This window comes from Larus michahellis, chromosome 24, assembly GCF_964199755.1.
Source record: "Larus michahellis chromosome 24, bLarMic1.1, whole genome shotgun sequence".
Lineage (NCBI taxonomy): Eukaryota > Metazoa > Chordata > Aves > Charadriiformes > Laridae > Larus > Larus michahellis.
In genome coordinates this window covers 3,160,855-3,186,278 of record NC_133919.1, presented here as the reverse complement: position 1 = coordinate 3,186,278, position 25,424 = coordinate 3,160,855, and the positions used below count along the sequence as shown (strand labels likewise).

Below are 25,424 nucleotides of genomic sequence, written 5' to 3'. Positions count from 1 at the left end.
GTGGCTGGTGCCTGGACTCCTCTGTGAGGGGCTGGGGCTGGAGGGGACACCCCTGGGACCCCCACCCCCTGCCAGGGACACCCCCCCAGGGACAACCCCCTTGGCACCCCCCCCTCCCCAGGGCACCCCCCCCCCCCTCCAGGACCCCCTGTGTGCAGAGGGATGGAGCCGGGGCATCGCCAAGCCGTGGGGGGGGGCTTGTATGGGGCAGCTGTGGGGAAGGACTGGGGATGCTGGGATGGACTGGGAGGGCTGGGGACACTGGGGTGGGCTGGATTGGGGGGTGCTGGGCTGGACTCGGGGGGCTGATCTGGACTGGGGGGGCGCTGGTCTGGTCTGGAGGCACTCAGCTGAACTGGGAGTCCTGGGATGGACCTGGGGGGCTGCTCTGGGGTTACTGGGAGGGACTGGTGGGGGCCAAGCTGGGCTGGGGACGCAGAGCTGGCGCTGGGCTGAAGTGGGGGTGTTGGGGTGGAGGGGGGGGGGGCTGAGCTGGGGGTACTGGGCTGGACTGGGGCCACTGGGATGGACTGGGGGTGCTGGGCTGGGGGCACTGGGCTGAACTGGTGGGACTGAGCTAATTTGGGAGCACTGCACTGGGGACGCTGGGATGAACTGGGAGTGCTGGGTTGGACTGGGGGCACTCAGCTGAACTGGGAGTCCTGGTCTGGACTGGGGGGGCTGCTCTGGGGTCACTGGGATGGACTGGGGCACCAAGCTGGGCTGCGCTGGGGGCATTTGGCTGGACTGAGGGTGCTGGGCCGGGGGCACTAGGTCAGACTGGGAGTGCTGGGCTGAACTGGGGGTGCTGGGATGGGCTGGGGGTGCTGGAGTGGGGGCACTGGGTCAGACTGGGAGCACTGGGCTGGACTGGGAGTCCTGGGCTGGACTGGGGGTGCTGGAGAGGAGGTGCTGGGGTGGGCTGGGGGTGCTGGGCTGGGAGCACTGGGTCAGACTGGGAGCGCTGGGCTGGACTGGGAGTCCTGGGCTGGACTGGGGGTGCTGGGCTGGGGGCACTAGGTCAGACTGGGGGTGCTGGGCTGAAGTGGAGGTGCTGGGCTGGACTGGGGGTGCTGGAGAGGGGGTGCTGGGGTGGGCTGGGGGTGCTGGGCTGGGGGCACTGGGTCAGACTGGGAGCGCTGGGCTGGACTGGGAGTACTGGTCTGGGGGCAGTAGGTCGGACTGGGGGTGCTGGGCTGAACTGGGAGTCCTGAGCTGGATTGGAGGTGCTGGAGTGGGGGTGCTGGTGTGGGCTGGCGGTGCTGGGCTGGGAGCACTGGGTCGGGCTGGGAGCACTGGGTCAGACTGGGAGCACTGGGCTGGACTGGGAGGCCTGGGCTGGGAGCACTGGGTCAGAGTGGGAACAGTGGGCTGGACTGGGGGTGCTGGGCTGGGGGCGCTAGGTCAGACTGGGGGTGCTGGGCTGAACTGGGAGTACTGGGCCAGACTGGGAGTACTGGGCTGGGGGCACTGGGCTGTACTGGGAGCGCTGAACACGCGCAAGGTGACATCGTTCAGGCGCTGCGATCCAGGCCCTCGGCGCAGCCCGTTGCCGTAAACCTGCCGGAGGACAAAGTTCCCCCTCCGCCCCGGGTGCCAACCGTCCCCCCCCCCGGCCGCCATCCCGCCGCCCCGTCCCGCACCCGCTCCCGCCCCGGCTGAGACCTGCCGAACTCGCCGCATCCCAGGCGCCGCGTTGGGTGAGCAGGGGCCGGGCTGGGGGGGGAACTTTGGGGGGGGGGGGGGGGTTTTGGGGGGGGTGAGCGGGTGCTGCTGCCGCCGCATGCGGGTGTCGGGAATGAGGAAGAGTTTGGTGCCAGGAGGGCTTTGGCTGGGGGAGGGGGGGCGGGGAAGGAGGGCCCCCCCCCCGTGCCTCAGTTTCCCCACGTGGGTGCTGCGGTGACACAGGCCCTTCCCACGGGTGACCCCCCCCCCCCAGGTCCCCCCCTCACCCAACGCGCCACCATATTGGGCCACTTCCAAGTGTTTTTCCTTCTTCCCTTGCGAGCGTGGGGAGGAGCGGGGCGGGGGGCGGGGGGGGCGCACGGTTTTGGGACGAAGCAGGGTGACTCCCCCCTGTCCCCACGTGTGTCCCCCCCTCCCCCTAGGCTGGGGTCTGGCCCTGGACCCCGGGGAGAGCGGGGGGGCCGCACTTGGCCTGGCCATGCCACCGCGGCGCTGGGGCAGGACAGACGCCCGTCTGTTTTTCTCCAGTTTCCTGCTTTTTTTTAATCCTCCTCCCCCCCCCAGTTCTCCCCCCCCGCCCCCCTGGTAAAAATACCAAAACTCTTGGCCGCAACCGCCCGGCGGTCGAGGAGCAGCACAAGTTTGCCTCTGTGCAAAAAAAAAAAAAAAAAAAGCTAATTTTTGAATGTTTCGGGTTGGTTTTTTGGGTTGTGTTTGGTTTTTTTTTTCGTTTGTTTTTTGTTTTTTAATTGGAAAATAAAACCCGCCCTGAAAATGAGCGGGGGGAGCCAAGCCGGGGGCTCGGCCAGGGGGAGCACACACACACACACACCCCCCCTACCCCCAGCCCCGCTCCGGGCAGCCCCAAGCGAGGAGGAGGAAGAGGAGGAAGGGTTGGGCCTTCAGCCCACGGGATCCGGTGTCGCAAATCCCAGGGGATCTGGTGGCTGAGCTTCACCCCGGGATCGGGTCTGCAAATCCCAGGGGATTTGGTCCCTGACACCCACCCCCCACCCGCCTCCACCCCCAATGCAATGCCCTCGGGATCCAGTCTCCAGTCCCCCTGGAATCCGATTACCCCAGGATAGGGTTCTCGATCCCTGGGATCCAATCCCTGATGCCCCTGGGATCCAGTCCCAACTCCCTGAGGATCCAGTCCCCAAATCCTCCTGGGACCCAGTCCCCTACTCCCTGCCGGGATCCGGTCCCCGCTGCCCCAGGATCCAGTCCCCGCTGCCCCAGGATCCGGTCCCTCAGTCCCCCAGGATCCAGTTCCCACTCCCCAAAGATCCAGTCCCTAATCCCCTGGGATCCAGTCCCCCAATCCGCCAGGATCCAGTCCCTCAGTCCCCCAGGATCCTGTCCCTAATCCCCTGGGATCCAGTCCCCAGATCCCCCCAGGATCCGGTGCCCCACTCCCCCCAAGGACTCAGTCCCCACTCCCCCCTGGGATCCGGTCCCTCAATCCCCCAGGATCCAGTCCCTCAATCCCCCAGGATCCTGTCCCTAATCCCCTGGGATCCAGTCCCCCAACCTCCCAGGATCCAGTCCCCGGATCCCCCCTGGGATCCAGTCCCCCACTCCCCCCTGGGATCCGGTCCCTCGATCCCCCAGAATCCATTCCCTAATCCCCTGGGATCCAGCCTCCCAATCCCCCAGGATCCATTCCCTAATCCCCTGGGATCCAGTCCCCAAGCGCCCCAGGCAGGATCTAACCCCGAAGCTGATCCTGGTGCTCCCCAGGGGGGTCGGGGTCGTGCCCCCCGCCGTGGCACTGCTGACCGCCCCCCCCCCCCATCTCCCTCCGCAGGGCGGCTCCGTGGGGACGCCCGGATGCTCCTTCCAACCCCATCCCCGCCACCGGCGGCGCCTCCCCGGCCACCCCGGCTGCCACCCCGGCGGCCATGCGGCCCCCGGCCACCACCCGGCGGGTTTGGTGCCTGGTGCTGCTGGCGCTGGCGGGGGACGCGGCGCGGCCGCCGTGCCACATCGACGCCGGCAACGGGACGGGGCTGTGCAAGGGGCAGGGCCTGGCGCAGGTGCCCAGCGGCCTCCCCGGCGGCCTGCGCAGCCTCGACCTCTCCTACAACAAGCTCCGGGAGATCACGGCGGGCGACTTCGCCGGCATGACCCAGCTACGGCGCTTGGATTTGGGCTACAACAACATCTCCCGCATCGCGCCGGACGCTTTCCTCTCCAACCTCCTCTTGGAGCACCTCCGGCTCTTCAACAACTCCCTCCGCCACATCCCAGCGCCGGCGTTGCGACCCTTGGTCAACCTCCGTTGGTTGGACATGTCCAACAACCTCTACCGCAGCGCGGCCTTGGACGGCGCCTTCGGCAGGCTGCGGCAGCTGCGGGAGCTGTCGCTGGGGGGGCCGCTGCTGCGGGACATCTCCTGGGGGGACTTCGCCGTCTTGAAGGACACGGCGCTGCAGAAGTTCGCCATCAAATCGGCCTCCAGCCTGCGCTGGTACGAAGCCGGGGCTTTCTCGTGGTTGAACACCACAGAGCTGTGGTGTGACATGGCCTTGGACGAGAACGCGACGGCTCTGCCGGTGATGCTGCGGGACCTGCGGGACAAACCTCTCGACTACCTGCGCTTCCGTAACCTCTTCGAGTTCACCTACTACACCGGCAACGCCGATCCCTTCGTCGGCTTGGCCGAGTTGCGGATCACCAAGTTGGTCTTCTACCGGGGCAAGTTCAACGAGAACCTCCTCCGCTTTGCCCTGCTCAACGTCCAACGCTCCAGCGTCCGTGACTTGGCGCTGGTGGCCATCGACTTTGCCCGCTCGCCGCGGTGGAACAGCTCCGGTGTGGGGGCGGCCACCCCGCGCCTCGACCGCCTCTTGCTGCAGGACATCAGCAACCCCGACATCCTGCGTTTCGACTGGACCTTCACCTGGTTGAGCGGCGTGGCCGCCCTCTCCATCATCAACGTCAACTTCAACTACGTCCCCTGTGACGTTTGGAGTGAGTTGCGTAACGTGGAGGCCTTGGACATCTCCAGCAACCGTCTGGAAGATGGTTATATCTACAACCAGCGTTGCCACTACCAGGGCGTCATGCCCAAGCTGGAGAGCTTCATCTTGGCCACCAACCAGCTCCTGAGCCTGGCCGTGGTGGCCGCCTTGACGCGGACCTGGCCACGGCTCACCCGCCTCGACGCCAGCCACAACGCCTTGGGCAGCCTGCAGGAGACGTGCCAATGGAGTCACACCTTGCGTTGGCTGGCCCTCCACCACAACCGTGTGACGGTGAGCACCTTCGGGTGCCTGCCCACCACCCTGGAGTACCTGGACCTCTCCTACTCCCAACTCGACCGCTTGGACATGGGCTACTTCACCCGAAGCCCGCGGCTCCAGGAGCTGCGGTTGAGTGGCAACAAGATCAAGTTCATCCCCTCCGAGTGGAGATGCCCCCGTTTGGAGGTGCTGGCCATCGATGGCAACTCCTTTGGCGTCATCAACCGTGGCTCCTTCGTCAACATGCCGCGGCTCATTAGCCTGGCGGCCGGCAACAACCCCTACCACTGCACCTGCGACCTCTACCTCTTCCTGGAGGAGACACGGCAACGGGGACGCCCCACCTTGGCCGACTGGCCCCACAACTGGACCTGCTACCACCCCGAGCCGCTGCTGGATACAGCCGTGGCCTCCTACACCCCACGTCCCTTGGAATGCAACGTGCCGGCTCTGGTGGCCGTGGCGGTGGCCAGCACGGCAGTGGTGGTGGCGGCGTGCGCCGTGCTCTGCTGGAAGCTGGACGCTGGTTGGTACCTCCGCGCCACGTACCGGTTGGTGCGTGCCAAGTACGGCAGGCGGCGGGTGGGCACCACGCGGCGATGCTCCTACCACGCCTTCATCTCCTACAGCTGCGCCGACGCCGGCTGGGTTCGCCGGGAGCTTCTGCAGCGGTTGGAGAGCACCAGGCCACCTTACCGGCTCTGCATCCACGAGCGGGACTTCACGCCCGGCCGTTGGATCATCGACAACATCGTGGAGAACATCGAGAGGAGCGCCAAGGTCATCTTTGTCCTCTCCCGCAGCTTCGTCGACAGCGAGTGGTGCAACTACGAGCTCTACTTCGCCCACCAGCGCGCCGTGGGGCTGGGCAGCGAGGACGTCATCCTGGTGGTGAAGGAACCCATCGACGCTCGGGGTTTGCCCCGGCGTTTCGCCCGGCTCCGGAAGATGTTGGGTAGCAAAACCTACCTGGAGTGGCCCCATGAGCCCGGGAGACGCCCTTTCTTCTGGCTCCAGCTCCGAAGCCTCTTGGGCAGCCCCGGGGGGCTCGGTCCCGTCACCGGCGAGGAGGAGACAGCCGTGGATGCCACCACGTAGCGGTGGCCTCTGTTGTCCCATGTCCTGCAGCAGCTGGAAGGTGGTCTTGGGGTGCCACTGTGTGCCAAGCATCCCCCCTGCCTCAGCGGAGGAGTTGGGTTGGGGGGGGGGAAGGTCCTCGCCAAAGTCACTCCATCTTCTCGCTCTCCTCCAAGAGCCGGGGGATGGGGACGGTGTCCAGGAGGTGGCAGTGTCACCCAGAGAGAGGACGTGGCGACCCTAAATCCACCCTAAATCCAGCGAGAGACGGCGGGGACAAGCGGTGACCCCCAAACCCCCCCCCCACCCCGGCCCTACACCCCCAGCCTTACGTCGAGGTCCCTGGGGAGAAGAGCCGGGTGTCCCGGCCACCTCCGGGGGGTTCAACCCTGCTCCAAGGGGGGGACACCAAGGGACGCGCTTCCCACCCCGGGGACGCCCTTCCCACCGCGTGCGGGGTCCGGTTTGTCGGGAAAAAAGGAGAAAATCCCCATCAGCAGCACCCCGAGCCCCCCCACCCCCCCACCCCAACCCAGACCCCGCGTTCCCCTGCCCCCCCCCCCCCCCCACTCCTTCCCTTTCCTCTTTTTTTTTTTTTTTTTTCCACGTTTTTCTCCACTTGGCCGTTTTTTTTGGGGGGGGTTGGTTTCGGGTTTGTTTTGTTGGGGTTTTGTTTTTTTTGGGGTTTGATTCCCGCCCCCTCCCCCAACTCTGTCCCTCTCAAAAAAAAAAAAAAAAAAAAAAAAAAAAAAGAAAACCAAAAAAAAACCCCAAACCCGCCGGCTGTTTTATTTTTAGCAGCCAATTGAAGATGAAGGAGGAGGGGAAAAAAAATATTAAAAAAAAAAAAAAAAAAGAGGGAAAAAAAATAAAAAAAATAAAAAAAAAATATATATATCCCGTAAGGAGACAGAGTAACCTTTGAGCCGGCGGCTCCGGGGCGATGGAGGGTGGTGGGTGCCGGCGGCTCCTCCGGGTGCTGCTCCTGCTCCCAGGTAACGTCACCCCAAAATTTAGCCGGATTTGGGGTTTTTTTTGGGGGGGAAGGTGTTTTTTGGGGGGGGGAAGCGGAGGCGTTTTGGGGACGCGGCGGGGTTGGGGGGGGGGGGGCTGAGCTGGGTACCCATTAACCCAGAGCTCAGCGATGGGTGGATGCCCCCCCGCTGAGCCGGTCTTGGGGAGGGGGGGGCGTTTGGGGGAAAAAAGCCTGGTTTTGGGGCTCATCCCCTCTCCCCAGGATATTTGGGGCTTTTTTATTGCTGGAGGGGGGACCCCCAAAACCTCCCACCACCCCCGGCTTTGGGGACGGGCTCGGGGCCGGCGTGGAGGGAACCAAACCCCGCTCAAAGGAACTTAAGAAACATTTTTAAGGGCAAATCTTTATTTTTTTTTTTTTTTTTTGGGGGGGGGGTTAAAAAAAGATACAAAAGTTGAGGGTTTTTTTGTCCCAAGGGGGGGTTGGCGGCTGGGTCCCAGCCCGTCTCCGTCCCATCTGGGCACGTCGGCGCTCCTGGGCCGTGCCCGGCCGGGGGGGACAGCGGGGCACGCTCCCCGGTGGCCCTGGGGGCTCCCCGTGCCTCAGTTTCCCCACCCGGAGCCGGGGGGGGGTTATTGGGGGGGGGGGGTTGGGGGGGAGCACTTTGGAGGCCTTTTGAAGTTTGGAGGCAAACACGACCCCCCTGGGCCCCCCCAGATGGAACACACACACACATACACCCCCCCCCCCGAGGTGTCCCGTCCACCCTGGGGCTTCCTGGGGTGCTGGGTGCTGCGTTTGGGGTGCTCAGGGCTATATGTGGGGTGCTGGGTGCTATACGAGGGGTGCCGGGTGCCACGTTTGAGGTGCTGGGTGCCGCATTTGGGGAGCTCAGTGCTACATGTGGGGTGCTGGGTGCCGCATTTGGGGTGCTGGGGGTGCTGCATTTGGGGTGCTTGGGTGCTATATGTGGGCTCCCAGGTGCTGCACTTGGGGTGCTGGGTGCCGTATTTGGGGTGCTGGGTGCTGCCTGTGGGGTCCCAGGTGCTGCACTTGGGGTGCTGGGTGCCGTATTTGGGGTGCTCGGGTGCTATATGAGGGGTGCTGCCTGTGGGGTGCTGGGTGCTGCCTGTGGGGTGCTGGGTGCTGCATGTAGGGTGCTGGGTGCTGTACGTGGGGTGCTGGGGTACCATACATGGGGTGCTGGGTGCTGCACTTGGGGTGCTGGGGGGGCTGCATTTGGGGTGCTTGGGCGCTATATGTGGGATCCCAGGTGCTGTACTTGGGGTGCTGGGTGCTGCATTTGGGGCGGTGGGTGCTGCACTTGGGGTGCTGGGGGGGCTGTATATGGGGTGCATGGTGCTATATGAGGGGTGCTGCGTTTGGGGTGCTGGGTGCCGTACATGGGGTGCTGGGTGCTGCATTTGGGGTGCTGGGTGCTATATGTGGGGTCCCAGGTGCTGCACTTGGGGTGCCGGGGGTGCTGTATTTGGGGGGCTTGGGTGCTATATGAGGGGTGCTGCGTTTGGGGTCCCAGGTGCTGCCTGTGGGGTGGTGGGTGCTGCACTTGGGGTGCTGGGGTTGCCGTATTTGGGGTGCTTGGGTGCTATATGAGGGGTGCTGTATTTGGGGTGCTGGGTGCTGTATTTGGGGTGCTGGGTGCTGCCTGTGGGGTCCCAGGTGCTGCACTTGGGGTGCCGGGGGTGCTGTATTTGGGGTGCTTGGGTGCTATATGAGGGGTGCTGAGTTTGGGGTGCTGGGTGCTGCCTGTGGGGTGCTCGATGCTGCCTGTGGGGCGCTGGGTGCTGCGTTTGGGGTCCCGGGTGCTGTATGTGGGGTGCTGGGGGTGCCGTATTTGGGGTGCTTGGGTGCTATATGCGGGGTGCTGCATTTTGGGGTGCTGGGTGCTGCCTGTGGGGCGCTGGGTGCCGCCTTTGGGGTCCCGGGTGCCGTCCATGGGGCGCTGGGCGCTGCGTTTGGGGTGCTCGGAGCCGCACACGGGGTGCTCAGCACCCAGCACCCCCCTGCCCACCCCCCCCCACCTCCCCCCCCCCCGGGGACAGGGGCCACCACCGCAGCCAGTGCCCCCTAAGATTCCCCCCACCCCACCCCGGGGACCCCCCTCCCCGCCGGGCTCCCCCTCTTTCCCCACAGGTCCCCCCCCCGAGCACCCATGGGTGGGCACCAACTTGCCCACCAGCCTCCTCCCACCCCCACCCCCCCCACCCCACCGCCCCAAACCCCCCGTGGGTCGCACCCACGTCCTGCCCCCCCCCCGCACCCCCCCAATTTTTATGGGTGGGAGGTGGGTGCTCGCAGCAGCACCCAAAAAATTAGCTTTTAGGGGCTCTTCGGGTGGGGTCTTGGCGGTTGGGGGGCTGCGTGTGCGTCGCCCCCCTCAGGGTCACTGTCCCCCCCCGGCCCCCAGGGCTGTGCCTGGGGTTCAACGTCGACGTGCGGCGGCCGCGGGTCTTCCCCGGGCCAGCCCAGGGCCAGTTTGGCTACAAGGTGCTGCAGCGGGCGAGCGGCGGGGACAAGTGGTGAGTGGCACCCAGGGGGGGCGACGGGGGACACGGGGACACCCATGGGGCTCTCTCACCACCACCACCCCCCCCCCCCAGCACGGCCCACGGGGTCGGTGTGTGGGGCTGGGGCAGGGTTCGTGGGGCTGCGAGGAGGGGAAACTGAGGCAGGAATGGGGGAAACTGAGGCAGGAAAGGGGGAAACTGAGGCAGGAATAGGGAAACTGAGGCAGGAAAGGGGGAAACTGAGGCAGAGAAGGGGGAAACTGAGGCAGGGAAGAAGGAAACTGAGGCAGGAAAGGGGAAACTGAGGCAGAGAGGGGGAAGTTGAGGCAGGAATGGGGGAGTTGAGGCGGGAATGGGGAAACTGAGTCAGGAAAGGGGAAACTGAGGCAGAGAGGGGAAAACTGAGCCAAGGAAAGGGGGAAATTGAGGCAGAGAAGGGGAAAACTGAGGCAGGGAGGGGAAGTTGAGGCAGGAATGGGGGAATTGAGGTGGGAATGGGGAAACTGAGGCAGGGAGGGGGAAAATTGAGGCAGGGAAAGGGGGACACTGAGGCAGAGAAGGGGAAAACTGAGGCAGGGAAGAGGGAAACAGGCAGGAAAGGGGAAACTGAGGCAGGAAAATGGGAAACTGAGGCAGGAGAGGAAAAAATTAGGCGGGGAAGGGGTAACCGAGGCAGGAAAAGGGGAAACTGAGGCAGGAAAAGGGAAACTGAGGCAGGGAGGGGCCAGCAAAGCCTCCGCGGTGTTTTCCGGGGGCAGAAATGGGCTTTTAAGGCTCGCCGTGGATTTGCGCTTTACCCCGGCGTGGCTCGGAGGGAGGGGAGCCGGGGGGGGGGTGGCGGGGGGAGGGTAATGAAAATTAGGGTCCCCTGGGTAAAACCCGGGGCGGGGGGTGGGTGGGAGGGGGGCCCGGTGCCCGTGCCACGGCGGGGGGGCCGACGGCGGGGACTGCAGCCAGAGGGACAGACGGACAGACGGACGGAAACCGGTGGCGGAAGCGCGGGGGCGGCGGGGTTTGGCTCCGCGCCCCCCCCAAATACCGAGAGGGGCCGAGACGGAGACGGGGGTTGGGGCTGGGGGCGGGGGGGGGCGTGTGTGGCGTGACGGTGACCCCCTGCCGGTGTCCCCCTCACCTTCCCCCCCCCCCCCCGCCACCTCCCCGCAGGCTGCTGGTGGGGGCCCCGTGGGACGGGGACCGCCAAGGTGACATCTACAAGTGCCGCGTGGGACCCCCCAACGCCACCTGCGCCAAAGCCAACCTCGGTACCGCCGTGGGGATGGGGGGGGGGCGGGGGGGCAGCACCCCGGTGGTGTCGGGGGGGGGGGGGGGAGGGGGGTGTCACCCCGGTGCTGAGCCCCGGCGTCGCTCCGTCCCAGGGTCCGCAGCCCCTTGGCTCGTCCCCCTCCCCGGCCACAGCGTCCACTTGGGGATGACCCTCCTGGACTCCAAGGACGGCGGCTTCGTGGTGAGAGGAGCCTCCCCCCGAGGGAAACTGAGGCACGGCCGGGCGCGGGGACGGGTGCCAAGCCCATGCTGTGTGTGTGCCCTCCGTGTGTCCCCCCCCCCCCCCGTCCCCCCCCCCCCCAGGCTTGCGCCCCGCTTTGGTCCCAGGAGTGCGGCACCTCCCTCTACAGCACCGGCCTCTGCGCCCGGCTGGATGGTGACCTCCGGCCGGTGGGGACCCTCGCGCCCACGGCCCAGCGTGAGTTGGGGGGCGGCTGCCGCCTGCGGGGCCGGGGGGGCCGTGCCAGGCCGGGCCGGTGACAGCTGCGTCCCCCCCTCCCCAGGCTGCTCCACCTACATGGACATCGTCATCGTCCTGGACGGTTCCAACAGCATCTACCCCTGGTACGAGGTGCAGAACTTCCTCAGCAACGTCCTCAGCAAGTTCTTCATCGGGCCGGGGCAGATCCAGGTGAGGTGTCGGGGTCCCCAGGGCCATGCTGGTGTCCCCAGGGCCGCGCCGGGGTCCCCAGGGCCATGGCGACGTGTCCAGGACATGTCCATGTCCACGATGTCCAGGACGACGTCACTGTCCCTGGGGTGATGAGGTCCCCCGGATGACGCCACCATACCCAGGGCAGTGCCATCATCCCTGGGGTGACGCCATTGTCCCCAGGGACATGCTATAATCCCCGTGGCAATGCCATTGTCCCCAGGGCCATGCTGCTGTCCCTGGGGTGATGCCACCCTTGGAGTGACACCATTGTCCCCAGGGTCATGCTACTGTCCCTGGGGTGATGCCACCCCTGGGGTGACGCCATTGTCCCCAGGGTCGTGCTGCTGTCCCTGTGGCGATGCCACCCCTGGGCTGACACCATTGTCCCCAGGGCCATGCTACTGTCCCTGGGGTGATGCCACCCCTGGGGTGATGCCATTGTCCCCAGGGTCATGCTACTGTCCCTGGGGTGATGCCACCCCTGGGGTGACGCCATTGTCCCCAGGGCCATGCTACTGTCCCTGGGGTGCCACCACTCCTGGGGTGATGCCATTGTCCCCAGGGCCATGCTGCCGTCCCTGTGGCGATGCCATTGTCCCCAGGGTCATGCTACTGTCCCTGGGGTGATGCCACTCCTGGGGTGACGCCATCGTCCCCAGGGCCATGCTGCTGTCCCTGTGGAGATGCCATTGTCCCCAGGGCCATGTTACTGTCCCAGGGGTGTCATCATCGTCCCCAGGGCCATGCTACTGTCCCTGTGGCGATGCCATCCCCGGGGTGATGCCATTGTCCCCAGGGCTGTGCTACTGTCCCTGGGGTGACGCCATCGTCCCCAGGGCCATGTTACTGTCCCAGGGGTGACGCCATCGTCCCCAGGGCCGTGCTGCTGTCCCTGTGGTGATGCCACCCCCGGGGTGATGCCATTGTCCCCAGGGCCATGCTACTGTCCCTGGGGTAATGCCACCCCTGGGGTGACACCATCGTCCCCAGGGCCGTGCTGCTGTCCCTGTGGAGATGCCATTGTCCCCAGGGCCATGCTACAGTCCCTGGGGTAATGCCACCCCTGGGGTGACACCATCGTCCCCAGGGCCATGCTGCTGTCCCTGTGGTGATGCCACCCCCGGGGTGATGCCATTGTCCCCAGGGCCATGCTACTGTCCCTGGGGTAATGCCACCCCTGGGGTGACACCATCGTCCCCAGGGCCGTGCTGCTGTCCCTGTGGAGATGCCATTGTCCCCAGGGCCATGCTACAGTCCCTGGGGTAATGCCACCCCTGGGGTGACACCATCGTCCCCAGGGCCGTGCTGCTGTCCCTGTGGTGATGTCACCCCCGGGGTGATGCCATTGTCCCCAGGGCCATGCTACAGTCCCTGGGGTAATGCCACCCCTGGGGTGACACCATCGTCCCCAGGGCCGTGCTGCCGTCCCCGTGGCGGTGCCACCCCGGGGGTGACGGCGCTGGCCCGCGGGTGACGGCGGCGTGTGGGGCAGGTGGGGGTGCTGCAGTACGGGGAGCGGGCGGTGCAGGAGTGGGCGCTGGGGCGGTACCGCACGGCGCAGGAGGTGGTGGAGGCGGCCAAGAACATCAGCCGGCAGGAGGGCAGGGAGACGCGCACGGCGCTCGCCATCCACCGCGCCTGGTGCGCCCCGCGGCCGGAGCCCGGCGGGGACGGGCGGCGGGATGGGCACGGGGATGGGGATCGGGGTTGGGATCGGGGTTGGGATCGGGGTTGGGAATTGGGGTTGGGAATTGGGATGGGGTTGGGGTTGGGAATCGGGATGGGAATTGGGATTGGGAATCGGGATTGGGAACTGGGGTTGGGAATCGGGGTTGGGGTTGGGGTCAGGGATGGGATTGGGGTTGTGAATTGGGATGGGATCAGGATTGGGGATTGAGGTTGGGAATCGGGATGGGCGTTGGGATTGGGGTTGGGATCGGGATGAGAATTGGGGTTGGGAATTGGGATGGGGTTGGGGTTGGGATGGGAATTGGGGTTGGGAATTGGGGTTGGGAATTGGGATGGGATTGGGGTTGGGAATCGGGATGGGAATTGGGATTGGGAATCGGGATTGGGAACTGGGGTTGGGAATCGGGGTTGGGGTTGGGGTCAGGGATGGGATTGGGGTTGTGAATTGGGATGGGATCAGGATTGGGGATTGAGGTTGGGAATCGGGATGGGCGTTGGGATTGGGGTTGGGATCGGGATGAGAATTGGGGTTGGGAATCGGGATGGGAATCGGGATGGGAATTGGGATGGGAATTGGGATTGGGGTTGGGATCAGGGTTGAGAATTGGGATTGGGGATGGGAATTGGGATTGGAAATCGGGATGGGAATTGGGATTGGGGTTGGGATCAGGGTTGGGAATTGGGATTGGGGATGGGAATTGGGATTGGGAATTGGTATTGGGAACTGGGGTTGGGAATCGGGGTTGGGAATCGGAATGGGAATTGGGATTGGGGATGGGGTCAGGGTTGGGAATTGGGATTGGGGATGGGAATTGGGATTGGGAATCGGGATTGGGAATAGGGGTTAGGAATTGGGATGGGAATTGGGATTGGGGTTGGGATCAGGGTTGTGAATTGGGATTGGGGACTGGGAATTGGGATGGGATCGGGATTGGGGATTGGGGTTGGGAATCGGGATGGGAGTTGGGATTAGGGTTGGGATTGGGGTTGGGATCGGGGTGGGAATTGGGGTTGGGAATTGGGATGGGAATTGGGATCGGGGTTGGGAATTGTGATTGGGGATGGGAATTGGGATGGGATCGGGATTGGGGATTGGGGTTGGGAATCGGGATGGGAGTTGGGATTAGGATTGGGGTTGGGATCGGAGTGGGAATTGGGGTTGGGAATTGGGATGGGAATTGGGATCGGGGTTGGGAATTGTGATTGGGGATGGGAATTGGGATGGGATCAGGATTGGGGTTTGAGGTTGGGAATCAGGATGGGGGTTGGGATCGGGATGGGAATTGGGATTGGGAATTGGGATTGGGGATGGGAATTGGGATGGGATCGAGATTGGGGATTGGGGTTGGGAATCGGGATGGGGGTTGGGATCGGGATGGGAATTGGGTTTGGGGATGGGAATTGGGATGGGATCGGGATTGGGAATTGGGGTTGGGAATCGGGATCAGGGATGGGATCAGGGTTGTGAATTGGGATTGGGGATGGGACTTGGTCTGAGATTGGGATTGGAAATTGGGATTGGGGTTGGGAATCAGGATGGCAATTGGGATGGGATCGGGATTGGGGATTGGGGTTGGGAATCGGGATGGGAATTGGGATTAGGGTTGGGATCGGGGTTGGGATCGGGATGGGAATTGGGATTGGGGATGGGAACTGGGATGGGATCGGGAATGGGAGTTGGGGTTGGGAATCGGGATGGGGGTTGGGATGGGGGTTGGGACTGGGGTTGGGATCGGGGATGGGATGGGGGTTGGGAATTGGGATGGGAATGGGGATCAGGGATGGGATTGGGATGGAGATTGGGATGGGGTTTGGGATGGGAGTTGGGATCAGGGTTGTGAATTGGGATTGGGGATGGGAACTGGGATGGAATCGGGATTGGGATTTGGGTTGGGAATTGGGATGGGAATTGGGATGGGGGTCGGGATGGGGGTTGGGATTTGGATTGGGGATTGGGGATGGAAAGTGGGATGGGATCGGGATTGGGAATTGAGATCAGGGTTGGGATCAGGACAGGGATTGGGCTGGGAATTGGGATCGGGGTTGGGAATTGGGATTGGGGATGGAAATTGGGATGGGATCAGGATTGGGAGTTGGGGTTGGGAATCGGGATGGGAATTGGGATGGGGGTTGGGATCGGGGTTGGGATCGGGGTTGGGATTTGGGATTGGGGATGGGAATTGGGATCGGGGTTGAAATCAGGGTAGGGATTGGGGTTGGGATTGGGATCAGGGTCGGGATTGGGATCGGGATCTGGCTCAGCCTCACACCACCCCTCCCCGGCAGCACCGAAGCCTTCAGCCCCGAGCAGGGCGGGCGGGCGGATGCCACCCGGCTGATGATCGTGGTGACGGACGGGGAGTCCCACGACGGCGAGGAGCTGCCCGAGGCTCTGGCCGAGTGCGAAAAGCGCAACGTCACCCGCTACGCCATCGCGGTGAGCGCCACGGCCGCCTCCCTGCCCGCCAGCCGGGAGGAGGCACCGTGCCTCAGTTTCCCCATTCCCCCTTCGTGCCAGGCTGCGGTGGGGGACGCCCATGCCAGCTCCGTCGGGGTCCGGATCTGGCCCCCGGGTGACGCTGGGTCCCCTCTCCCCAGGTGTTGGGGCACTACCTCCGCCGGCAGCAGGACCCCGAGGATTTCATTCGCGAGATCAAGTACATTGCCAGCGACCCGGACGAGAAATACTTCTTCAACGTCACCGACGAGGCCGCCCTCAACGACATCGTGGATGCCTTGGGTGACCGCATCTTCAGCCTGGAAGGTGACGTGGGGCCGGATCCGGGTCTGGACGCCGGGTTGAAGGGGTGCAGAAAAAACATCTGGAACCTCATCTGGAGGAATCCCGTCTCCTTCCCCCTTCCCAGGCACCCACGGGTACAACGAGAGCTCCTTCGAGCTGGAGATGTCCCAGATCGGCTTCTCCATCCACCTCCTGGAGGTGAGACGGCCAGGACCGGGCAGGATGCGGCCCCGGGGAGGGTTGAGGCCGGGGGAGGGACGGCAGCCACCGCCTGTCCCGGGGGGTTTGCAGAAGTGGAAAATAATCCTCAACCCAACCCGGGATTGGGCATCCCCGGCACTGAGTGTCCCAGGCTGGGCAGGTGATGGGGGGGTTTTTTTTTTTTGGGGGGGGGGGGGAGATTTGGGGACAATGAGGCATCGCCACGCACGCGATGTCCTCGAGGCGTGTGACACACGCTTCCCCCCAAGCTCCCATCCCGCTGCAGCATCATGTCACCACCACCACCCCCCCCCCGCCTCACCCAGGACGGGATCCTCTTCGGCACGGTGGGAGCCTACGACTGGGACGGGGCCGTGCTGGAAGAGAGCCGGCGCGGCCGCATCATCCCGCCCCGCAAAGCCTTCCAGAAGGAATTCCCGTTGGAGCTGAAGAATCACGCGGCTTATTTGGGTACAAGGAGGGGGTGTCCCGAGGGATGCAGCGTGTCCTGGAGATTCGGGGTGAACCAGGGGTGCTCCGTGTCCCGGCAATACAGGGCAAATGGGGAATCACCAGCAACCGAGGGATGCTCCGTGCCCCAGGGGTGCGGTGTTCCCAGGGATGTTCCATGCCCCGGGGATGCTCCATGCCCCAGGGATGCGGGGTGTCCCGGGGATGGTGGGTGCCCCAGGGATGCTCCATGCCCAGGGATGCGGTATTCCTCAGGGATGCTCCCTGCCCCAGGGATGGTGGGTGTCCCAGGGATGCTCCATGCCCCAGGGATGCGCCATTCCCCGGAGATGCTCCATGCCCAGGGATGTGGTGTTCTCTAGGGGTGCTGCCTGCCCCAGGGATGCTCCCTGCCCCAGGGATGCTCCATGCCCAGGGATGTGGTGTTCCCCAGGGATGCTCCATGCCCCAGGGATGCAGGGTGTCCTGGGGATGCTCCATGACCCAGGGATGCTCCATGCCCAGGGATGTGGTGTTCCCTAGGGATGCCCCATGCCCCAGGGATGCTCCATGCCCTGGGGATGGGGGGTGTCCCGGGGATGGGGGGTGCCCGAGGGATGCTCCGTGCCCCAGGGGTGCAGTGTTCTCCAGGGTTGCTCCATGCCCCAGGGATGCTCCATGCCCCAGGGGTGCGGTGTTCCCCAGGGATGCTCCATGCCCCGGGGATGCTCCATGTCCCAGGGATGTGGGGTGCCTCAGGGATGCTCCATGCCCTAGGCATGCAGTGTTCCCCAGGGATGCTCCATGCCCCGGGGATGCTCCATGCCTCAGGGATGATGGGTGCCCCAGGGATGCTCCATGCCCCGGGGATGCGGGGTGTCCCGGGGATGGTGAGTGCCCCAGGGATGCTCCATGCCCAGGGATGTGGTGCTCCCCAGGGATGCTCCATGCCCCAGGGATGTGGTGTTCCCCAGGGATGCTCCATGCCCCGGGGATGCGGAATGGCCCAGGGGTGCTCAGTGTCCCAGGGATGCGGTGTTCCCCAGGGATGCTCCATGCCCTGGGGATGCGGAATGGCCCAGGGGTGCTCAGTGTCCCAGGGATGCCGGGTGCCCCGGGGACACAGGGTGGCAGAGGAATGGCACCCCCCCAGCCCCAGAGCTTTTCCCTGCTGTTGAGGCAGGTTACGCCGTCTCCTCGCTGCGGCTCCCCGGGGGGCAGCGCCTGTACGTGGCCGGGGCCCCCCGCTTCCAGCACAAGGGCAAGGTGATCCTCTTCCAGATGGACACCACGGGGACCGTGACGGTGGCCCAGGCGCTGACAGGGGAGCAGGTAGGTGCTGCTGGGGGCCGGGGGGCGGGGGAGGAGACAGCCATGGGAAAGGGCTGCTGGCAGCCCTCAGGCTCATGCAGACCCCCCCACACACGCACTGCGACCCACAGATCGGCTCCTACTTCGGCAGCGAGGTGTGCGTCCTGGACGTGGACGGCGACGGGGTCACCGACGTGCTGCTGGTGGCAGCTCCCATGTTCCTGGGTGCCCAGAGCAGGGAGACGGGGAGGGTGTATCTCTACAGAGTGGGGCAGGTGAGGGGCTCGGGGGGGTGGTGTTGTGGGGGGATGCGGGGGGGATCGGGACACACAGTGGGGTTGGGGGTGTGGGGGGGATGCACTATGACTGGGGGGACATGATAAGGTGGGGAGGGGGGTGCAGAAGGGTCAGGGGGATGCAGTGGAATTGAGGGGGACTGGGGCGGGAGGCGGGGGGGGGGGGTCGCAGCAGGGTTTGGGGGGGTTCACAGCAGGGCTGAGGGGGTGAGGCAGCCCAGGGGCTCCTCCTGCTCTCCCCACCTCTGGGGGCGGGGGTTCAGCTGTGGGGCACATGGGGCTGGACCCAGCACGGCGGGATACCGAGGGCCACCCTGTTCCCCCCCCCACCCACCCAGAGGCTCCTGGCCCCTGCCGGCACCCTGCACGCCGACAAGAAGCCGCAGGATGCCCGGTTCGGCTACGCCCTGGCCGCCGTGCCCGATCTCAACCACGACGGTTTCAATGACGTGGTGGTGGGGGCTCCGCTGGAGGACGGGCACCGCGGTGCCGTCTACGTCTACCACGGCGCCCCGGGTACCCTCCTGCCCCATTACAAGCAGGTGAGATAGATGGGACCTGGGGGGTGCTGGAGGCGGGGGGGTGTGTGTCTCACTGCCATCTTGCTGGGGGAGGGTGGGGTGGTGGCGGTGGTGGTGTTGGTTTCTATTAGGTTGAGCGCTACCTTATACGAGACAGCGGTGAAGCCACTGCTTGCCCTGCTCTCGCCTCCCCAGCGCATCGAGGCGGCGGCGCTGGGTCCGACCCTCAGCTATTTCGGGCGCAGCCTGGACGGGCGGCTGGACATGGATGGGGACGGGCTGGTGGACCTGGCCGTGGGGGCGCAGGGGGCGGCTGTGCTGCTGCGGTGAGTCCTGGGGACAGGGACGGGCGGAGGGGACAGCCCAGGGCCACCCGGCTCAGCCCTGCCTGGCGGGATGCTCTCAGACGTCTCCCGGCCTCCCCCGTGCCTCAGTTTCCCCTTGCAATAAGAGGAGGAGAGCTTGGGGACGGTGCAGGGATGGATGTCACCGTCCCCGTGAGCATCCTGGTGGCACTGTCCCCTGGCTGCCAGGTCCCGCCAGATCGTCCAGGTCAACACGTCGCTGACGGTGGAGCCACCGGCCATCAACGTCATCCAGAAGAACTGCCAGCGCAGCGGCACCGGCGCCGTCTGCCTCCGGGCCAGAGTCTGCTTCCGTGCTGGGACCCGCGCCCGGGGCCAGCGGGACAGGGACATCGGTGAGTGACGGGGAGAATGGGATGAGCAGCTGGAGCATCCCAGGGTGTCCCTGGAACATCCCAGGAGCATCCCAGGAGCAGCCCTGGGGTGTCCCCATAGTATCACCGGAGCATCCACATGCCCGTCCCAGCGTGTTCCCAGAGAATCTCCAGGGCTTCCCCTGCGTAGCATCCCCCGCGCTACCCCGGAGCAGCCCTGGGGTGTCCCCTGGATGTCACCGGAGCATCCATACGCCAATCCCAGATCATCCCAGTAGGACCCTGGAGCATTCCCAGAGCATCCCAAGAGCATCCCTAGGGTGTCCCCGGAGTATCACCGAAGCAGCCATACGCCATCCCTGGAGAATCCCAACCACATCCTCGGGGTGTCCCTGGAGCATCCCTGATGTATCCCCAGGGTATCCTTGGAGCTTCTCCAGAGCATCCCTGCAGCATCCCCAGAACATCCCTAGAGCATCCCTGGGGTGTCCCCTGAATATCACTGGAGTATCCATATGCCGCCTCCGGAGCACCCCAAGAGCATCCTCAGGGTGTCCCCAGAGCATCCCTGATGTAGCCCCAACGCATCCCTGGAGCATCCCAGGGTGTCCCCGGAGCATCTCCAGGGCGTCCCCACCCCGTGGGTGGCCCCAAGCGCCGACCCCCTGTTGCGTGAAAGGGGCAAAGCGGTTTGGGCAGACAATAAACCCCCCCCCTTGCGCTATCGACGGCATCTTCCCCGATATCCCCCCTTTCTTGGGCTATTTTTTTTTTTTTAATGCTATTTTTTTACCTTCAAGGCGGAGTTTGAGTGACTCCAGCCATAAATACTTTTATTTTATGATTGGCGTAAAATTCTCTGGCTTCACATTTAAAGGTAGCGCTTACGAAAAATTCAGGGCGCAGACCCAAGGGGGAGAGGTCGCACCTTGGAGGCGGGTGGCCTTCGGGACGGAGGTGTGTTTCGGTGTTACAGTGAGCAAAGCTGGCGCAAAGGACAGCATTTCGTCAAAATTTGACAAAAACGCCGGCTCAGGGTAGCAGCCAGGCAGCTTATGGGTTCATAGAATCATAGAATCATAGAATTGTTGACGTTGGAAGGGACCTTTAAGATCATCGAGTCCAACCTATGGAACCATCGGGTTCCATAGGGCCATCTCGTTCCCGTAGTGGCTGTACGTCACGGGGCAAGGCCGCGGAAGGTCGCGTTCCCGTTCCATCCCCCGTGTCGCTTCGCAAGCGATAGTGGACAGGGAATCGCAGGCGTCGAACTCTTTGCGCGCCGTGTTCCACCTTAGAAGCCTTTTGCTTTCATACCTTTCCGTAAGGTGTGAACAATGCTGTATTTTTGGCCATTTTTTTAGTAATTATCCCCCCCGACACACACACACACACACCCCCCCCCCACCATCCTTGTCCCCACGCAGAGCTCCGGTACAACGTGTCCCTGGAGGAGAGGACGCCGGGAGCCCGGGCTGCCTTCGACTCCGGCGCTCGGCGGTTGCTGCAGCGTCGCCTCGAGCTCTCGCTGGGGCGGCAGAGCTGCCTCCGCTTCCCCTTCCACGTCCTGGTGAGCCGCGGCGGGACCCCTCCCTGGGACACAGGGTGGCTTTTTCCACCACTTCCCCCCCCTCCCCTGCCGACCTGGGGGCTAACGGGGGACCCCTCCGCCTTCCCCCAGGACACCACGGACTATCTGCGACCCCTCAGCTTCACGGTGAGGTTGGCCATGGCCGAATCCACCGGCCCGGTGCTGGATGAGACGTCCCCCACCACCATCCGGAAACTGGTGGGTGCTGGTGGAGGTGGCTGCATCACCCCCCCCCACCCCCCCCGTCCCCCCCCAGTGCTCCCAGCACCGGCATCACCCCCCGGCTCCTTCCAGATCCCCTTCTTCAAGGACTGCGGGGAGGACGATGAGTGCGTCACGGACTTGGTGCTCAGGGCCACCATGGACATCGTGGGCTCCAGGTATGGGGTGTCCCTGGGGTCTCCCCGGGGTTAAGCCATGTCCCGGGAGCCCCCGGGGCCGTAACCCCCCTCGTGGCTGCAGGCAGAGCCCCCACGTCCTGCGCAAGGGCAAGAGGAAGGTGATGGTGGACGTGGTCCTGGAGAACAAGAAGGAGAACGCCTACAACGCCAGCCTGCTCCTCCGCTTCTCCAGCAACCTCCACTTCTCCAGCCTCGCGCTTCAGGTACAGGGCCATGGGGGGGAGGGGGGGTCCCCCAGACCCACCTGCCCCCCCCCCCCAGCCCCTCCGAGACATCGTAGTCCTTCCAGCCCTGCACAGACCCTCCAGCCCGTCCCGGCACAAAGGCTGGGGTCTCTCCAGTCTTACAGAGATTCTCCAACCCATTCTCCTCCCCAACCTGCCCCAGGTGGGAGGGTCCATTGGGCCCATATGGACCCCCCCAACCCATCCTAAGTGGGAGGTGGGGGTCCATTTAGTCCTATATTGATCCCCCAACCCATCCCAGGTGGGAGGCGGGGGGGTTCATATAGCCCATATGGGCCCCCAACCCATCCCAGGTGGGCGATGGGGGGTTCATATGACCCATATGGGCCCCCAGCACATCCCAGGTGGGAGATGGGGGGGGTTCATATGACCCATACGGGTCCCCAACCCATCCCAGGCGGGAGACGGGGGTGTTCATATGACCCATACGGGTCCCCAACCCATCCCAGGCGGGAGACGGGGGTGTTCATATAGCCCATATGGGCCCCCAACCCATCCCAGGTGGGAGATGGGGGGGATTCATATGACCCATACGGGTCCCCAACCCATCCCAGGTGGGGGGTGGGGGGTTCATATAGCCCATCTGGGCCACCAACCCATCCTAGGTGGGGCTGGGGGTCCATTTTGCCCCATATGGGTCCCCCAATGCATCCCACGTGGGAGATGGGGGGGTCCCCATGGGTCCCCCAGCCCATCCTGGCTGGGAGATGGGGGTCCATGTGGCCCTACGGGGGGGCTCACAACCGATCCCAGGTGGGGTTCCATAGGGCTCCTCACCCTTGTGCTCACCCTGCGCCCCCCCCCAGCTCCCTCCCGTCCCCATCCCCATCCGGACGTGGGTGACGTGTGACCCCCCCCCCCCCCGCAGCAGGACACCAGCTCGGTGAAGCTGGAGTGCACGGCGCTGGCAGGTCACCGTCGGCTCTGCAGCGTCGGCTACCCCGTCTTCCGCTCACTGGCCAAGGTAGGGGACGGGGACACCCCCCTCCCCCGGGACCCCCATGCACCCAGCCCACCCCACCGACGGCCCCACTCCCCCCTAGGTCTCCTTCACCCTGGAGCTGGAGTTCAGCTGCTCCGTCCTCCTCGACCGAGCCGAGGTCGCCCTCGAGGCCAGCAGGTAGGACGGGCTGCACCCCACGGGTTGGGTTTGGGGGGGGGGGCTGAGGGGGGTGGGGGGGTCTCGGGGTCCTCCCCATGGTCACGTCTCCCCCTTCCAGTGACAGCACCGAGGCGACGCCAGAGGACAACGCGCTCCGGCTTTCTGCCCCCATCCGCTACGAGCCTGACCTCTTCCTCTCCAGGTAGGGCTGGGGGTGGGGGGGGGAAGCGGGGCAAAGATGGCGGGGGCGGGCGTTCGTGGTGCTGGGGGCAGGATCCGACCCCCCCCTGCTCTCATGCCGGCAGCGACGCCAACCTGCACCGCTACGAGGTTCACCCCCTCGGCACCTTCCCCCACGGCCCTGGCCCCGAATTCAAGACCACGGTGAAGGTGAGGAGATATGGGGGGAGGGGGTGGTGTTTTGCAGGGGGGGGTCCTGGCTCACCCCGCTCTCCCCCCAGGTGCAGAATTTGGGGTGCTACCCGGTCCGAAACCTCACCCTCCTCATGGCCCTGCCAGCCCTGGGCTACCACCGCGCCACCTTCCTCTCCGTCACACGCGTCCTGGCCGATAACGTGAGTCCCTCGCCCAAACTGGGGGTGCTGGGGGGGGTGGGCTTCCCTGCACACACACGCACCACCCACCCCCCCCCCCCCAGCACTGAGCCCAGCTCCTCTCCCCCCACCCAGGCTACCTGCACGCTGCGGACCCCCCCCGAGGAGCCGCGGCAGTGGGGGACGGCCACGGTGGTCCCGGTGCACCCCGAAGACCTCCTGCGCGTGGACAGGCTGGTGAGAGTCACCCTGAGCCGCCCCCAGCTGGGCTTTTTGGGGGGGGGGGGGGGTTTCCCCTGCCACAGCACCCCACATTTCACCCCGTAGGACTGCGCCAACGCCTGGTGCCAGGAGCTGAGCTGCCGGTTGGGGCGGCTGGACCGCGGCGGGGAGGCCTCCATCCACGTCCTCCGCGCCATCCACAACGACTTCTTCCGTGGGGTGAGGAGGGGGAGACGAGGAAGGGTGACACCCCCCCCCCACCCCCCCGCGATCTGCCATGCTCTGGTGCAGAGCAAAGAGCTCAGGGTGGCGAAACACGGATTGAAACCCCCCCCCCCGCCCCTTTCTCCCTTCTTTTTCCCCCATCCCCAGGCTAAATTCAGGAGCGTGAGGGTGGTCAGCACGGTCTGGCTGGGGGTCCCGGGGAGCAGCGTGCTGGTGCTGGAGGAGGGCGCGCATCGGAGGGAGGTAGGAGTCCCCCCCCAGACCCCTGTCACACCCCCCCCACCACCGAAACCTGGGGGGCAGCGCTGTGGGGAGACCCCCATCCCCACTCACTCCTTCCCCCCCCCCCACCCCCAGATGGTCCTTGAAATCATCCAGGCGAAGCGGGTGCCCGTCTCCCTCTGGATCCTGGTGGGCAGCATCCTGGGGGGGCTGCTCCTCCTGGCCCTCATCATCTTCTGCCTGTGGAAGGTGAGAACGGGGCCGGGATGGGCTTTGGGGCGAGGGCGGGGGGGGACACAGACAGCAGGGGACAGGGGGCTCTGCCCGCCCTCCCCACGCTCCCCTCCACCCTCTCCCCCCAGCTGGGCTTCTTCACCCGCAAGAAGCTCCCCGAGGAGGAGGAAGAGGAGGAGGAGAAGGAGGAACAGTGAGGGGAAGCGGTGGCCCCTCGAGCCCAGCGCCGTGGGGACGGGCCCGCGTCCCTTCCCCAGCCTTGGGGACAAGCAGGGGCTCGGGACTCTGCCACCGTCCCCCCCCCCCATTCCCGCCTCGGCTCCATCCTTGCGGAGGGCGATGCCTCCGCGGGGGCTGGATTGGGCTGGCACAGGGATTGCAGCCAGGTGAGGTCGGAGGTGGGGGGGAGGGGGGGGGGGGGGAGAGGGGAAGGAGCCCCCCCAGGTTTGAGCCGAAGGACTCGGGGGATGGTTGCGGAGGTGGGGGAAAGGGACCGGGGCTGAAAGAAGCGGCTCCACCAATAAAGCTCAGCCCCAGCGGAGATGCTCCAGCGTGTGGTACCCGCCGCCGCGCTCCGCCTGCATCCCTGGCGCCGCCCCGGGGATGCTCCAAGAGTAGAAACTCTTCCAACGCCCAGGAAAAAAAAAATAAAAATCAAAAAAACCCAATAAAACCAAAACCAAAACCCTCTGGAGAGGCACCAGCGACAGCCAGGAAATATAAAGCAATAGGGGGATAAGGCCGGGGGGGGTCCAAAATACACCCCAAACTCCCCCCCTCCACGGTCCCTTCGGCCGCGCGTCTCCCGCTGCCCTCGCGGGGTCTTGCCTCGCGAGACGCCCTGGGAAGTGTCTGGCTTAAATTTCTGCCCCCCCACCCCCGGGGAAGAAATCCCCCATTTCAGGCGCTTCAGGGCTGAGCCGGCGCCGCGGGCGAGAGGGAGGGAGCGGGGAGAAGGTGTGGGGCTCCCCCCCCCCCCGGCCCAGCACCCCCAAAACCCACCCCGCGTGTGGGGTGCTTTGCTGAAATCCTAAATAACAGGGAAAAGCAACGAGAGAAACCCAGCAAAGAAAACGCGGAAAAGGGGATCTAGCCGCAAGTTAAGGCATTTTCCCTTTCGGATTCACCAACCCACGCGGCCCAGAGCCATTTATTGTCTCCAAACTCCCAGCCCGGCCATCAGAAAGCCCCCAAACGAGCAGATTTTGGGGGTTTTGAAGGGGTGCAGCGTCCGAGCAGGAGCTGCTTTTCCAGGGGGGAGCCCGGCAGGTTGCGGGGTGATGG

General features: G+C 65.0%; 2 protein-coding genes across 5 annotated transcripts; both read left to right on the top strand.

Moving 5' to 3' along the window:
* The first annotated feature begins 1,590 nt into the window (after nt 1–1,590).
* On the top strand, nt 1,591–6,520 carry LOC141734615 (toll-like receptor 2). Its single transcript, XM_074566579.1, has 2 exons — nt 1,591–1,700; nt 3,497–6,520. The coding sequence occupies exon 2, from the start codon at nt 3,591–3,593 to the stop codon at nt 6,030–6,032; it is 2,442 nt and encodes an 813-aa protein (XP_074422680.1). The 5' UTR covers nt 1,591–1,700; nt 3,497–3,590; the 3' UTR covers nt 6,033–6,520.
* ITGA10 (integrin subunit alpha 10) lies at nt 6,176–25,310 on the top strand. Of its 4 annotated transcripts, none has more exons than XM_074566564.1 (30): nt 6,176–7,006; nt 9,416–9,527; nt 10,680–10,777; nt 10,892–10,980; nt 11,103–11,217; nt 11,303–11,430; nt 12,947–13,095; nt 15,430–15,580; nt 15,742–15,907; nt 16,011–16,084; nt 16,414–16,558; nt 17,721–17,869; nt 17,980–18,123; nt 18,483–18,686; nt 18,861–18,991; nt 19,199–19,365; nt 20,772–20,914; nt 21,026–21,133; nt 21,230–21,315; nt 21,398–21,539; nt 22,450–22,545; nt 22,625–22,701; nt 22,802–22,885; nt 22,989–23,073; nt 23,145–23,258; nt 23,373–23,474; nt 23,589–23,678; nt 23,832–23,927; nt 24,042–24,155; nt 24,269–25,310. In XM_074566564.1, exons 1-30 carry the CDS (start codon nt 6,955–6,957, stop codon nt 24,335–24,337), a joined length of 3,480 nt encoding a protein of 1,159 aa, XP_074422665.1. In that variant the 5' UTR covers nt 6,176–6,954; the 3' UTR covers nt 24,338–25,310. The 4 variants fall into 4 exon arrangements, with proteins under 4 accessions (XP_074422665.1, XP_074422664.1, XP_074422663.1 ...); XM_074566563.1 differs by having other exon boundaries at nt 6,177–7,006; nt 22,453–22,545; nt 23,565–23,678; XM_074566562.1 differs by having other exon boundaries at nt 6,179–7,006; nt 23,565–23,678; nt 24,269–25,309.
* The last annotated feature ends 114 nt before the right edge of the window (nt 25,311–25,424 follow it).

Coding starts and splice junctions, on each gene's coding strand:
- LOC141734615 (XM_074566579.1), top strand. CDS start 3,591: ATGCGGCCCCCGGCCACCACCCGGCGGGTTTGGTGCCTGGTGCTGCTG.
- ITGA10 (XM_074566562.1), top strand. CDS start 6,955: ATGGAGGGTGGTGGGTGCCGGCGGCTCCTCCGGGTGCTGCTCCTGCTC. Junction 15,581..15,741: donor TCACCCGCTACGCCATCGCG/GTGAGCGCCACG, acceptor CCCTCTCCCCAG/GTGTTGGGGCACTACCTCCG. Junction 15,908..16,010: donor CCGCATCTTCAGCCTGGAAG/GTGACGTGGGGC, acceptor CCCCCTTCCCAG/GCACCCACGGGTACAACGAG.